This window comes from Thrips palmi, unplaced genomic scaffold (genome assembly GCF_012932325.1).
Source record: "Thrips palmi isolate BJ-2018 unplaced genomic scaffold, TpBJ-2018v1 HiC_scaffold_6, whole genome shotgun sequence".
Lineage (NCBI taxonomy): Eukaryota > Metazoa > Arthropoda > Insecta > Thysanoptera > Thripidae > Thrips > Thrips palmi.
This window is the reverse complement of record NW_023144633.1, coordinates 7,171,782-7,187,042: the sequence shown is the minus strand read 5'-3', so window position 1 is coordinate 7,187,042 and position 15,261 is coordinate 7,171,782. Positions and strand designations below refer to the sequence as shown.

The window sequence follows — 15,261 nt, the reverse complement described above, 5'->3', positions numbered from 1 at the left end:
TACGATTTCTTTTTAGAATCCGGGGAACCTAGTTGGGCATCAGAGAACCGGCCGAAAACGAGCCGACAAGCTTGAGGCCGCCCCCCGAGCCACACAGTCAGCCGGACATGGCCGAACCCACCGGCCGGGCCGCCGTGCGCTGCCTTGCTGCCTACCAGTGTGCTGGTCTGCTGGAGCGCCTTATCTCGAGTTCGGTGTGTTCGGCAACCCCAGTGTGATTACGGGCAGACAGCCTCACGGAACTCACGCGACGAGCCGCGAGCCACTCGCCACGTGACTCTCTCTCTCTCTCTCTCTCTCTCTCTCTCTCTTCTCATCTCCTCTCTCTCTCCTCTCTCATCTTCTCTCTCTCTCTCTCTCCTCCTCTCTCGCCTCCTCTCGACCTCTCCTCCTCTCCCTCATCTCCCTCTCTTTCTCTCTCTCTTCTCTCTCCTCTCTCTCCTCTCTCTCTCTCTCTCTCTCTCTCTCTCTCTCTCTCTCTCTCTCCCTCTCCCTCTCTCTCTCTCTCTCTTCTCTCTCTCTCTCTCTTTCTCTTTCTCTTTCTCTTTCTCTTCCTCTCCCTCTCTTTTACTGCAATCCGCGGCGGCGGGGCTCGAACCCCGGCCCGAACAGACACACGTGTCGCGGCGTCGCTCATCAGCAAGTACACCCGCCAATTCACACACAAGTTTGGCGCAGCCCGGCGCAGCCCGGGTGACCTTGGCGGCCGCGCCGCGCCACGGTCCGCGGCTGCCTGCCAGCACGGTCTGGCCCTCCTGCCCGGCCGCCAGCGCGGTCTGCGCGGCCGCCATCTCGCGCGGCGCGGAGCGGAGCGTGCCCGTCCCGGCGCTGCCAACTTATTTGGAGGTAATTTCCGCGTCGGCGCGTCGCCCGGCGCGAGACTTTTCCCCCTCGCCGCTCGCCGGCCGGCGCCGCGCCGCACCGCGCCACGTGGTCCGCGGGCAGCGGCGCGGGAAATTTCCCGTCGGCGGCGCGGCGTTGGCAGCGCGGCCGGCCCAAATGACGGCGCGGAGGTATTACTTTTAATGGAGGCGAGGAGGGGAAAGGGGAAGGGGAGGCGGCTGTAATACATCAACGGCCGCCCGGGCCGAGCGCGGAGCGAGCGCGACGAACACGAGTCTGCCTAAAAAAAGGAGGGGGAAGGGGGGGGGGACGACATTGCCAATTTTATCGCTGGCTTTTCCGGGACGAGGCACGCTCCGAAAGCGGGCACGCCACTCCGCAGGTGGCAGTGCGGGTGTCAGTTCAGTTGTCGGGACAGGTGTTAGTACAGGTGTCAGTGCGGATGTCAGGGCGGATGTCAGCGCGGGTGTCGGTACTTGGTTCAGCGTAGGTGTCAGAACATTGATCGAGTGCGGGGTGTCGATGCGGGGTGCCAACAGAGGTGTCAACAGAGGTGTCAGTGCGGCTTGTCAAGTACGGCATCAGCACGGGGCGTCCGCCCGCGCGGTGGGGTGTCGGTGCGGGGCGTCAACGGGGTGTCAGTGCGGGGCGTCAGTGCGAGTTGTCAGCACGGGTGTCGGCGGGCTCAGCGAGCACCGCGCGAAGGCCCAGCCTGCAGCGCCCCGCCCGCAGCGCCGCCAAATCACGCAAAACTGGTAAACTCTGCGGGGCGCTTGCTTCGCTCGCTTGCCGCGCTCGCGAGTGAGCGATGAGTCGCGGCGACGCGGGGGATGGCAGCCCGCACAGTGGGCCAGAAGACCGGTGGAGCGGCCAAAACTCTAGACGCGTTTTGAGCTCCAGCGTCGCTAAATGGGACTCGAACCGAAACGTGTGACCCCACCAATGGATTCCTCGTTCGGAGAGCAATCCATTGGTGGGGTCACACGTTCGGTTCGAGTCCCATTTAGCGACTCTGGAGCTCAAAACGCGTCTAGAGTTTTGGCCGCCTCCACCGGTCTTCTGGCCCACTGTGGCCCGGCGCAGCCCTGGGGGATGGCGCCGCGAAAATTATTGCCCCCCTCCCCCTCCGAAGGTGCCACTGGCGTGCGCCTGCAGACTGATTCCGAGAGTCGTTTTCGTCGCTCTGTCTCCCTCGCGTCTTTACGGGACGCCCCATGAGTGCGAGAGAGACAGAGCGACGAAAACGCCTCTCGGAAGCAGTCTGCGGGAGGCGCGTGGCGCGTGCGCTCCAACAATATCTTATCCTCAAGGTCGGCTGCACGCCATTTTTGCATCTACGCGGCCGTTGCCCCGCCATCTATTTCGCAGAGTCCTTTTCGCCTTCCTATTTATTACCTTCTTTCGCTGACTACCCCTCGCAGAGGGAGACGAAAGACGCGGAGTCTCACACGGCGAATGTAGGTCAAAGCAAAGCCCCTTGAATCAAACCACACCACCACACAGCACAATCGCCAGTTTCCTTCCTCTCCGACGCACAACACGGGGCACACGTCAAACCCCGCACCGTGGGGCAGAAGACCGGTGGGGGCGGACAAAATTCTTACACGCGTTTTGAGCTCCAGAGTCGCTAGATGGGACTCGAACCGAGTATGGATTGCTCTCCGAACGGTGGGGTCACACGTTCGGTTTGAGTCCCATTCAGCGTCTCTGGAGCTCCAAACGCGTCCGGGATTTTGACCGCCTCCACGGGTCTTCTGGCCCACTGTGACAGGGCACACGTAAACCCCCGTGTGCCTCCTCGAACGTCTTCGTCACTGACACCCCCTCTCACTCACACACACACGCGCGCTTTACGAGCCTCATCAAGCCGAGACAGACAGAGAGGACCCATTTATGTGCTCAAGCACACGGAATCTCGTGTTTTTATTTCCTGTCTTCTTTTTTTTAGAAATTTTTTTTTGAAACAAGTACAAATGAGCACTTGGTAATGCGCGGAAATGACTAACAATGCAACGCCGCTCGCCTTTCTCTTCGACTTCAATTATTCGTTGGCATAAATTAAGAACGCGCGACAAGCGCCAGTGGTCTATTTTTAGCAGTATGGCTGCTCCGCGCTCGGCGCGCTTCGACTGCAGTGTGGCGGCTGACCGCGCGGCCCGGCTGGACCGAGACTGATAACCCCGTGACCCCAATTTACTCGGCTGCAGTCCCTATTAAACATGGCAGATAAACCCGCCAATTAGACACTTTCCACTCACCTCGCCGAGCTGCGCCGCCACCGCGCAGTCGCACAAGTGGATTTGCCAGAAGACCGGTGGAGGCGACCGAAATTCTAGACGCGTTTTGAGCTCCAGAGTCGCTGAACAGGACTCGAACCGAACGTGTGACCCCACCAATGGATTCCTCGTTCAGAGAGCAATCCATTGGTGAGGTCACACGTTCGGTTCGAGTCCGATTTGGAGACTTTGCAGCTCAAAACGCGTCAAGAATTTTGGCTCACTCAAAACGATTGGTAGCCCAAAGGATAATCACAGCAAGACTACGCATGATTTTTGTTTTAATCGACAGTTTGAATAAAAAGAAAGGGCATTTCGCTGACGAGGGACGATGATGGCGTACATCAAGGAAATGCTCCACGATTCCGCCCAGCAGGCGGCGGCAAGCATTTTCCGTGGGAAATCCCTCTTCTCCGCCGAAAGCTCAAAAGCTTTCAGAAACCACTGACGCCCATTCCGCCTTCTTTTCACTATTTTCCATGTCGTGGAAAAAAAAAACGGTTCCCGCGCTGCAGGCCATGCCGGCCATGCAACCGCACTAGAAAAGCCGCCCAGGAACGGTATTCGCGACGCGACTTTTCACTGCAATCGACTTGGGGGGGCCGCGATGATAACGCAAGAAAACGACAACGAGAATGCAGCCAGCGATATTTTCTATTCTCTTTCTCTCACTCTTCCTTTTTTTTTCGGGTCACCACGTCAACCGTCCATCACACTTGGTTTCCTCGTGTTGGCGTCACGCAGCGTCTATCAGCTGAAATTGTGCTCACACTCGCCGTTTTGAGTAGATTTTTTAATAAGGACAGGTCCTTACAGTGACCCCTTTCGATTTCCGCGCTTGATGGTTTGGGCAGATTGCTTACCTAAGTAGATGTCCAAAAAAAAAATATTAGGTCGGTCGAAGCCTTCTTGGCCGAGTAATAGGTAACTTTTTTTTTATTTCTAAAAAAAGCTGGGTATTTTGGGTATTTTTTATATGAGACGAAAATTTTTGGGCCAGGTGGATGAAAATTTGTTTTCTGGTGCAAAATTAAATAAGGAACACGTTGGTGCCCTGGGAAATTTGATCTACGACCAATACTTTCGGAGATATCGGCCTCCAAAGTTAAAAAAAGGGGGCCCAAAAATGAAGCAAAATCCCCAAAATCTTGGGATTTTGGCAACCATTGGCCCTTTTGACACGATTCAACGCTCATTTTGTAAAAAAAAGACGCGGAATCCAATGAGCATACGCGCAGGTCTGTACGACGAACCGTTCAGGAGATACGCGGCTCTAAAGATAGCCATTTTTCGTGGGGTGCCAAAAAATGTTTTTTTTTGCACCTTTTCAGACTGTTGAGCCCACAGTGACAGTATCCTTCCTTCGCGAAGTGCGGGGCTCGGGGGAAGGCGTTTTTTTGGCGAAACGCAGCAGCCCACTGACAGATTAGAGAGAAGGCGGGGCTACCCGAGGTGCTCAGGAAAAAAAACCACTGAGGGTGCCGTGGATGTGGGCCCCCACCATCCACGCAGTACATAAGCCCGTCCCGATTCAGCCCCGATGACATGTTTCCGGGCCAGAGCCCCGGCCGAGCCCGACTGGAGCCCCGACTGAGTTCCGAGGGCCCGAGACTCGACCTGAGCCCGTTGAGCCCCAACCTGAGCCCCACTTGCCCCCCCGGCCAAAAAAAAAGTACAAGCCCAAAAAACTTCAAAAGAACAGTTCAAAACAGAATTTTTTTTGGCGGGGGGCCCCAAGAGGGGCTAAAACCGGGCCCAGGGGGGCTCTGACCATGGGCGCTCGAGTCGGGCTCGGCCGGGGCTCACCTTCACTCCGACGAAGTCGGGGTCCATGGGCCCCCGACCCGGCTTGGACCCGGGCCGGAGCCGGTGGGGCCCGGGGCGACCCCCGGTCGCCCAGGGCTGAGCCAAGGCTTGGCCGGATTCCTATAGGGCGCCCGGGGGGTCGCCCGGCCCGACCGGCCCCGGGCCCCGGGGTCAAAGCCGGGTCGGGGCCTATGGACCCCACATCCACGGCACCCTCAGTGGTGCTCTACAAATCATTGAGTGTACATAGTATGTTTAACTGGAGCATGCCTGCAAGCACGCTCTAGCTAGCGCATGCCTGCCAAGCATGCACTAACTGCATACATCCCATGTACACGCTTCTGATGAAAAAAAAACTCCCTACCCCTTTATGGAATAAAGGTCTCCTTCAGTTAGCGTGTACATGGCATGCATGCACTAGTTAGTGCATGTTTGGCAGGCATGCGCTAGTTAGAGCGTGCTTGCAGGCATGCTCCAGTTAGAGCGCACCATGTACCTTTTTTGATTTGTGGAGTTTTTTTCTTCCTGAGCCCTCAGGTAGCCCCGCCTTCTCTCTAATCTGTCAGTGGGCTGCTGCGTTTCGCCAAAGAAACCCCTTCCCCCGAGCCGAGCACTTCGCGAAGGAAGGATACGTGTCACTGTGGGCTCAACAGTCTGAAAAGGTGAAAAAACAACATTTTCGGCACCCCACAAAAAAGGCTATCTTTAGAGCCGCGTATCTCCTGAACGGTTCGTCGTACAGACCTGCGCGTATGCTCATTGGATTCCGCGCTTTTTTTCACAAAAGAGCGTTGAATCGGTCAAAAGGTCCAATGGTTCCCAAAAACCCCAAGATTTGGGTTTTTTGCTTCATTTTGGCCCCTTTTTTCAACTTTGGAGGCCCATATCTCCGAAAATATTGGTCGTAGATCAATTCCGAGGGCACCAACGTGTTTTCCCTTTTTTAATTTTGCACCAGAAAACAAATTTTCATCCACCTGGCTCAAAATTTACGTCTCATATAAAAAATACCCAAAATACCCAGCTTTTTTCAGAAATAAAAAAAAAGTTACCTATTACTCGGCCAAAAAGGCTTCGACCGACCTAATATTTTTTTTTGGACATCTACTTAGGTAAGCAATTTCCAAGCCATCAAGCGCGGAAATCGAAAGGGGTCACTGTAAGGACCTGTCCTTATTAAATAAATCTACTCTTTCAGAGACGGGGCGCCTCGCCGCGCCACGCTGCGTTAGCGCCGAGCGGCGCTCAAGTGACTCAATTTCTCCCACATCACGGGTGACACGCTGACACGCGTCAGCCGGCGCCACGTCGAATAGGCAACGCCAGCCACCGATTCGGAAACCAGACGGACTGTCCGTCCACCGCACAGTGGGCCAGAAGGCCGGTGCAGGCGGTCCAAACTCCGGACGCGTTGTTATGAGCTGCAGCGTCGCGCTAAATGGGACTCGAACCGAACGTGTGACCCCACCGATGGATTGCTCTCCAAACGAGGAATCCATTGGTGGGGTCACACGTTCGGTTCGAGTCCCATTCAGCGACTCTGGGGCTCAAAACACGTCCGGAGTTTGGGCCGTCTGCGCCCAATCTTCTGACCCACAGTGCACAGGCACGCGGAGACATTGCCGCCGCAACAAATACACACAATCGCTTACGCCCGAACAGAAACTGAATTTGACCTTTGCAGGTTGGACGTAGGGGGTTTGAATGTCTTTTGACGTGATCGTCGCTTATTTGACCGCGCATTTTCGCGAGCGTATTAAACAGAAAGACAAACAGTCGCAGAGTATACTTACTTTCACATTTGACGCCGACTCGCCCTTCTCCCCAAATGTAATCAATACCTGTGGACAGACCAACACGAAATTAGCAGGCTGGCACAGCAAAGAAACTTGACCGCGACGAGACAAACTCTGTCCGACGTTGTGTACATGACACTGCCTTAAATGAAATTAATAAATCCATTTTGTTTTTGCACTCTGCTGCGGGCGGGCGGGCGTTGCAAGACAGCACCGTCAACACCACAACGAAAACATTTTTTTTTATTTTTTAAATGTTTCCAACAGTGCGGGGGCCCCTCGCAGCGCCCCCACCGAGGCACGCTCGAACTGCCCAGTTTCCCCGAGATAAATTAAATTCCGGGACGAGTAGCCGCATCTCCCGGGATCATTTATAACACTTTCAGTTTCGTACTTCGGCCGAGCATCCTTGAGGCCCTGGCCGCCCTGGCCGGGCCGGGACCGACTCCAGGGCCGACTCCAGGACCGACTCCAGGGCCGACTCCAGGGCCGACTCCAGGACCGACTCCAGGACCGACTCCAGGACCGACTCCAGGACCGACTCCAGGACCGACTCCAGGGCCGACTCCAGGACCGACTCCAGGGCCGACTCCAGGGCCGACTCCAGGACCGACTCCAGGACCGACTCCAGGACCGACTCCAGGACCGACTCCAGGACCGACTCCAGGGCCGACTCCAGGACCGACTCCGGACCGACTCCAGGACCGACTCCAGGACCGACTCCAGGGCCGACTCCAGGACCGACTCCAGGACCGACCCAGGAACGACTCCAGGACCGACTCCAGGACCGACTCCAGGACCGACTCCAGGCCGACTCCAGGCCGACTCCAGGCGCGGCACGTCGCGGCCCGGCTGGAGTGGGGGCCTCCAGGCCCGGCAGGCCCGGCTCTCCGCGCGGACTTCCGACGTATGCAAGGTCGGACAAGAAAAGTGACAAAAGATAAATCCAGGGACTACACCTCCTTCAGCCACGCCCACCCCGCCCCGTCCCGCCCCAGCCCGCCCGAATATCCAGCACCAAGAACCAGCAGCGTCCGTTTCGTTACTCGTTTTTCAGTCCCGAAAAGAGCCGTCTCTCTCTCTCTCTCTCTCTCTCTCTCTCTCTCTCTCTCTCTCTCTCTCTGGCGTTTGCCAGCCGTGCCTGGATGCAGCCTCAGCACCACCATTGGCGTCAGCGCTCCTTCCCAGAACGCTAGCCGCACCCAGCCAGCAGCTACAGTTGCACCCAGTTTGGCAGCAGCAGCCAGCCAAGCCAGCCGCTGTGACAAGCCAATGAATTCCATCTCTTCTCTTCCCCTTCTTCTGGAATTGCTGCCAAGTCAAAAAAAAAAAAATTTTTCCCTGAGAAAATGGAGCAAAACGGCCAAAATACTTTGTCATAACAAGCTGCTTTTCTTTGTAAGGCCTAAAATAGTTTGTAAGGTTTTCTCAGTGTGCGTGGATTCGGTGAGGGAATTTCAGCACTCGCGTCGTGGCAGCCCTGTCCGCAAACCCCTCGCCACGGCACTGGTAGGGTCAACCATCCCGCCGGCCACTGCGTTTTCCCGAAGAAAAAAAAAACAAAAACAACCCCGGTGCGTCGGCAGTGCGCGGCGAGGGGTGGCAGCACTGTGAGGGTCCGCCCGGCCCACCTTGAGGCTAGAGGCGCCCCGCGGCGCCCCGCGGCACCTCGCGAGCCCCCAGAGGGGCCCTGCCGCCGGCCCTGCCAAGCGGCTGGGAACCCAGTGCGAACCGCGCGACTGCAACGAATGAGGCCCGATTTGGGCGTCTGAAAGGGACAGCCTTTCGGGGGTCGGCGGCCTTGTCGACGGCCGCCCCGCGGAATGAGCAAAAATGAGGGAAAAGTCGGCCATTTCGAGGGAATTTGGAGCAATTACGCACAGCGATTCCCGTTATATCATTACCCCTTTTACTTGCAGGGCACAGCAGCAGACTGCGCGCGGGAAAGAAAATTCGGCAGCGGGGCCGCGGCACAGTGGGCCAGAAGACCGGCGCAGGCGGCCGAAACTCTAGACGCGTTTTGAGCTCCAGAGTCGCTAAACAAGACTCGAATCGAACGTGTGACCCCACCAATGAACTCCTCGTTCGGAGAGCAATCCATTGGTGGGGTCAAACGTTCGGTTCTGGAGCTCAAAACGTGTCCGGGATTTTGACGGCGTCCACCGGTTCACTGGCCCACTGTGCGCCGGCGAGATCTCGACCCCCAGGGACGTGGAAAATACCCAAGGCCCAGGGCCAGGTACCCACCAGGTACCCACCGGGTCAGGTACCCGCAAGGCACGCCGTGCACCTCAACCGCATCCTGGCGACGCACGAAAGATGCCACCGAATTCCCCGAAGCGGGCGAAACGCTTCCCAGACAAAATCTCACCGCCCGCGAGAGCGTCTTGGCGGGTCTAGGCCGACGCGAAGCCACAACGGCGATTAATTTGAGCCGAGCGGTCCGCGAACCGCCACACCTGCATGCATACCTGCTGCACCTGCAAGGGAATCACACCGACCCCAGGGCCCAAGGCTGAGTGGGGGATGCCGTCTGCGAGTGTCAATCACACTGCCAGCAGACTGATTCCGAGAGTCGTCTTCGTCGCCCTGTCTCTCTCGCGCCTACAAGGGGGCGCCCATGGGTGGAGAGAGACGAGCGACGAAAACGACTCTCAGTCTGCAGCATGCATGCATGCAGCGCCCACTCGGCCCGGCCGGCGGCGGCAGCCCGCCGAAGAGTCCGTGCTGTCTCTCTCGCACCCGCACCGGCCACCAGGCGAGTGCGACAGAGACAGAGCGGCGATTCCTCGGAGTCAGTCTGCCTGCCGGCTGGCTGCACCTTATCAGTCTGTGCAGCACACCAGCAAACAGATAGTAGGGACGGGCGGCAAGGTTAGTTTCTAGCCATTTTCTCCCAGATGCCGAGAACTCGCGCCGGTCGAAAAAACAGAGCAGGGCAAATGTGGGTCAGAACTTGAAGAAAATCAAAGACACCAGAATGAACGTAACTTCCATAAATGTCCCCCCCCCAAAAAAAAAAATGGAACAAATATTTATTGGAAAAACAGAGAGAGATAAAACAAAAGCGTGTTCCGTTTTAGCGCTTTACAATCGGAGTTCCTGTCACACCCACACCCAACACCAACACACACACCACACACACACACACACACCACACACACACACACACACACACACACACACACACACACACACACACACACACACAAGGCGCCACAGCCTATAAGACAATGCCAATTGAAACGCTGCAGATCCGCCCGCAAATCGCATCGCCAGCTGTTTATTGTATGCAAGCGGCTTTGCGCGCTGCGGTGAAGAGCGGTGGCCTGCCTGAGGGGGGGGGGGGGGGGTCGAAAAAACACGCCGAGAAGCAGGAGTTGCCTTTATTCAAACACCCAAACCGTGTTGCAAAATTTAAATTAAAGTTTTATTTTTTTTTTACAAAAATTAAAAACGATTTTTTTAAATGGCTACTTTGAGGGGGTCACCACTCGCGTAATACCCTTTTCATAAAAATCGTGTATTACGCGTAATAGACGTGATCGTCATACCATTTTTGGGTCAAAAGTGCCAAATTTTGGCATTTTAAGGCCGTAATACACGTGTAATACCCCCGTAATGCAGCGTAATACCGAGTAGTCTGTACACGATTTCTTGAAGTGGTAACCCCCCGGGCTACTTAATAATGCTTTTTTGGGGGGGGAACGTTTTTGCCTTCCTCAAATAAAAATTTAGACTTGAGCTTCTTTTGAAACAAAGTAGAATTTTGTGGCCGAAAACAATGAAAATCGCCCGCGACCGTTATTCGAAACTCGAAATCTCCCCCTCCCCCTTGCCCGCGGCCCTCGCCCCGCCGGCACTTGCGCACAAGCGCACTATCCGGCCAGCGGCATGGCGTTGTCGTTACTCGAAACCCGTCCCTGAGTGTCTGCGGGCGGAAACACGCCGCGCTCGCCGCGCTCCCTTACGAACTGTAAACCTGTAAACCACCACCGTTGCCATTATCGGTCGTAAAGAGACGAGGCATCTACCCGGACGGTGCCCGGACGGACGGTACCTCGGATGGAATGGGATGGAACGAACGGACGGACGCCACGACCGACGGAGCGAACGCGCACCGCGTAAAAGAAACGGCCTTTTTTAAAATTCTGGTGAAAGTCCGTGGCCCCGACAACATGCATCACCCAGTGCACTGCATGCACCAGGCTGGACCACCGCATTCCACATAAACGTCGCGCCGCCGTCGTAAACCACCACCACATTTCGACCCCCTCGCCCTCCCCCCTCCCCCCGCGCGAGGTCGCGTCCAAGTCTCGCGCGACGACGACGACCCGACATCACCGCCCGCCGAACCACCCCACCCCGCCGAACCGCCCCGCCGAACTACCTCGCCGCCAAATCATCCCGCCGAACCACCCGGCCGAACCTCCCCGCCGAACCTCCCCGCCGAACCTCCCCGCCGAACCTCCTCGCTAATCCACCCCGCCGAACTACCCCGCCGAACCACCCCACCGAACCTCTCCGCCGAACGTCCCCGCCGAACGTCCCCGCCGAACCTCTCCGCCGAACCTCCCCGCTAATCCACCCCGTCGAACCCTTGGCCAAACCTCCCCGCCCTGCCAAAAACAACCGCCAAACCACCCCGCCGAACCTCTCCGCCGAACCTCTCCGCCGAAACTCCCCGCCGAACCGCCCCGACGGACCTCCACGCCGAGGCACCTAGAACGCAGGACCGCGACGCACAACACCCCACCGTTACGTGTTTCCCGCACAGCCAATTTGACGCCAGCACCGCCACTGCACTGCAGTCTGGCGGGCGGGGCGGCAGGGCGGGGCGGCGCGTTCGGTCGGTTCGCGGCCGTAACGCGGTGACGCACTGACCCGCGCAACGCGGCTGAAGGCGGCTGCCGACAACGCCGCCGACGCGGACAACGCGGCCGAGGCGAGGGGAAGGAGGAAGCAACACAGGTAGCGGCCATTTAGTTTTAACGGCCGCGGTGTGCACGACCACTCAGGCCGCACCACCACCATCTTTCTTCTTTGTTTTTTCCCGTCTATGTGCGTGTGTGTGTGTGTAGGGGGAAGGGGGGAGTATATGAGTGTGTGTGTGTGTGTGTGTGTGGGTTTAGGACCGCCAGAGGACGCGGCGCTTAAAACGCGCGCTGCAAACTCAAGCGCGTCTGAAAGGGCCGCGGGGCGGGAAAGGCGTTTCGACCGTCGGACACTTCGCTACCCCCGCTGCACCCCTTCACCAGTGGCGTGGACTGGCGTGGACTGGCGGGGCCTAAGCCCCCCAAACGCGCCCCCACAACGACCGCACTCCATTACCTTTCAACCCCCGTGCAGGCACTGCAGGCAAGCCGAGGCAACCAAGCCTCCGCCCCACCGTGGGCCAGAAGACCAGTGGACGCGGCAAAAACTCAAGACGCGTTTTGAGCTCCAGAGTCGCTAAATGGGACTCGAACCGAACGTGTGAGCCTACCAATGGATTGCTCGTTCGGAGAGCAATCCATTGGTGGGGTCACACGTTCGGTTTGAGCCCTGTTTAGCGACTCTGGAGCTCAAAACGCGTCACGAATTTTGGCCGCCTCCACCGGTCTTCTGGCCCACTGTGCGCCCCCTCGTTTGGAGCAGGCCGAAAATTAACCGACGGACAACGAGGGACACTCGAAAGGCGGAGCGAAAACACACGGACGCCGTTCAACGAGGCGAACAGCGAACAACAAAACGCGACGGTCGCAGTGGAGTGGACCACGCAGACGCCAGCACAATGCTCGGCGGGGCGGCTTCTTCCATCCCGGCCAGCCTGCAGACGGAGAGTCGTTTTCGTCGCAGCGTCTCTCTCGGGCCTATACGGGACGCCCCGCGAGTGCGAGAGAGCGACGAAAACGACTCTCGGAATCAGTCTGCTGCTTTTCGGCTGGTGTGAGAAACTGCGCACCACGCGGTGGCGAGCCCCGTTTTTCCGCTGGCTCTCAAGGACTCTATGTCGCTGCAACAACTATGCAGCGGCGGGCCGGGCCGCGCCCAGCGCTGAGCGGGCGGAAAGTTATCAGTTGGTGGCGAAGGCGGCGGGCCACGCCACGCACGCCGTTTAGAAGGCTGCGTTTCCGAAACGGTGGTTTTATCGCCGCGGACGGACGGGCGGGCGGGCATAGCGCAGCACGCGGATTCTGCAGACTGAGAGTCGTTTTCGTCGCTCTGTCTCGCTCGCACCCATACGGGACGCCCCACAGTGGGCCAGAAGACCGGTGGGGGCGGCCAAAACTCCAGACGCGTTTTGAGCTCCAGAGTCGCTAAATGGGACTCGAACGGAGCGTGTGACCCCACCAATGGATTGCTCTCCGAAAGAGGAATCCATTGATGGAGTCACACTGTCGGTTGGAGTCCTGTTCAGCGACTCTGGAGCTCAAAACGCGTCTAGAGTTTTGGCCGCCTCCACCGGTCTTCTGGCCCACTGTGCGCCCCATGGGTGCGAGAGAGACAGAGCGACGACAACGACTCTCGGCATCAGTCTGCTGGCGAGGGTGCCGCGCGTCCCGAGGGGGTTCCTCCCGGTTCCTCCCTTGTCCCGAACAGCGGCGGAGGAGAGAGCGGGGCCTACCGCACCTCCTCGGGGAAGGGCTTTACCACCGCCAGCAAGTGTTACCAACACAACCACGAAAAAAAAATAACTTCATTGAATCTTGTGGCAAAAATAATATGCGACAAAAAAAGGTTCCTTGAATTCCCAGATAAGACATGGGGATTTCCTGGGAAAACCAGGAACTATTTTTGTCCTAATATTCTGCTAACTCGTCAGTTCAATTTTTATCTAAACTTGGTGTTTCTTTATCCACACTGAAGGGAGGCATCGATCAGGTGCAGCAGACCACCGGGCCGGCACGGAGGGGGTCACGCGGGTCAACTCGTCCGATCATCGACATGCAGGCCATGGGCCAGGACATGGGCCCGGCCAGCCGACAGAGCGAACAACGGAAGTTTCAAAAGCAATTCAGCCCCGCCGGACCACGCCCTGTCAGAGGACTGACTGCCACCCGAAAATAATACCCGACCGTCACACGCCGGTGGAGACACACACACACACACACACACACACACACACACACACACACACACACACACAAACACACACCACACACACACACACACACACACCACAGACACATACACAGAGTGGTACCACGACCTTTCACAATGCGGATGACATTAAATAAAACGACAATAAGAAGGACGTCTCTGGCAATGACAAGGTTGGATGCACCGCAGCGCAGGCAGCGCAGCGGCAGCGCAGTCAGAGCATGCTGCACCGCTGCAGAGCCCACCAAGTGCCACAAGCTGCCACAGGTCCCACTACGCAGTAACCGCCTGCAGACTGATGCCGAGAGTCGTCCCCGTCGCTCCGCCTCTCTCGCACTCACGGGGCGCCCCGCACAGGTGCGAGAGAGACAGAGCGTCGAGAGCGACTCTCGGCATCAGTCTGGCTGGCGCGGCGCAGCGGCATTCGTGCCGGACGAGTTTTAAGACCAGGTAAGCACCACCTATGAATTACGGCCGATAGTAAAATAAAAAATACGTCCGGTGTTGACGGCGGGGCGCGGCGCGACGCGACGGCGGGGCGGGGCGGGGCCGAGGGGGGCGCGGAGGGGACTGTTCTATGTCACTCGAGTCTCTTCTAGCTACAGCGCAGGAGCGCAGGGCCTCTAGCTCTGCTCACTGTCACCCCAGGGGGCCCATCATTCGCAGTGACGCCCGTCCGAACCGGTGGGCGCCGCAGCCACATCTAGACGCCGTCATCTAGAAAACCTGCTAGGGACGGGCGATTTCCAAATTTTAGTATCGCGATTGCGATTTCTCATATATCGCGATTTCATGCGATTAATCGCAAAATCGCAAGAATCGCAAAAATCGCAAGAATCGCAAGAATCGCAAAAAATCGCAAATAACGCAACAATACTTAATACTACCCATTATGGCACAAATCTTTTTAAAATTGCCAAACAATCCTGAGTGGTCAAATGGCAGGCTAGTGGCACCGACAACACGCGCCAGCCTCGTTCGGTACAGTGGTCGCGAAATCCATGCACGGTGCGATTTTTGCGATTTAGCGATTTTTTGCGATTTTGCGATTTTGCGATTAATCGCCGAGGTTCAAAAACCGAAATCGCACCGCGATTTTTTGAAAAAATCGCATCGCACCTGCGATTAATCGCAAAATCGCCCGTCCCTAAAACCTGCGGAGCACCACAGTGGGCCAGAAGACCGGCGCCGGTGGACAAAACTCTAGACGCGTTTTGAGCCCCAAAGTCGCTAAACGGGACTCGAACCGAACGTATGACCCCACCAATGGATTGCTCTCCGAACGAGGAATCCATTGGTGGGGTCACACGTTCCATTAGAGTCCCATTTAGCGACTCTGGCGCTCAAAACGCGTCTAGAGTTTTGGCCGCCTCCACCGGTCTTCTGGCCAACACCACCACGGCCATCTACACCCCAACGGCAGCCCTCGCCACGCAGAGCCACCCAGGGCATTCCGA

General features: G+C 57.3%; 1 protein-coding gene across 4 annotated transcripts in view; it reads right to left on the bottom strand.

The window, feature by feature from the left end:
• Positions 1-15,261, bottom strand: part of LOC117651645 (phosphatidylinositol 3-kinase regulatory subunit alpha) — a 92,502-nt gene that overhangs the window by 54,490 nt on the left and 22,751 nt on the right. For all 4 annotated transcript variants that reach the window (XM_034395839.1, XM_034395838.1, XM_034395837.1 and 1 more), the window contains one exon: positions 6,719-6,766. In XM_034395839.1, coding sequence (XP_034251730.1) covers positions 6,719-6,766 — 48 coding nt within the window. The remainder of the gene's footprint in view (positions 1-6,718; positions 6,767-15,261) is intronic.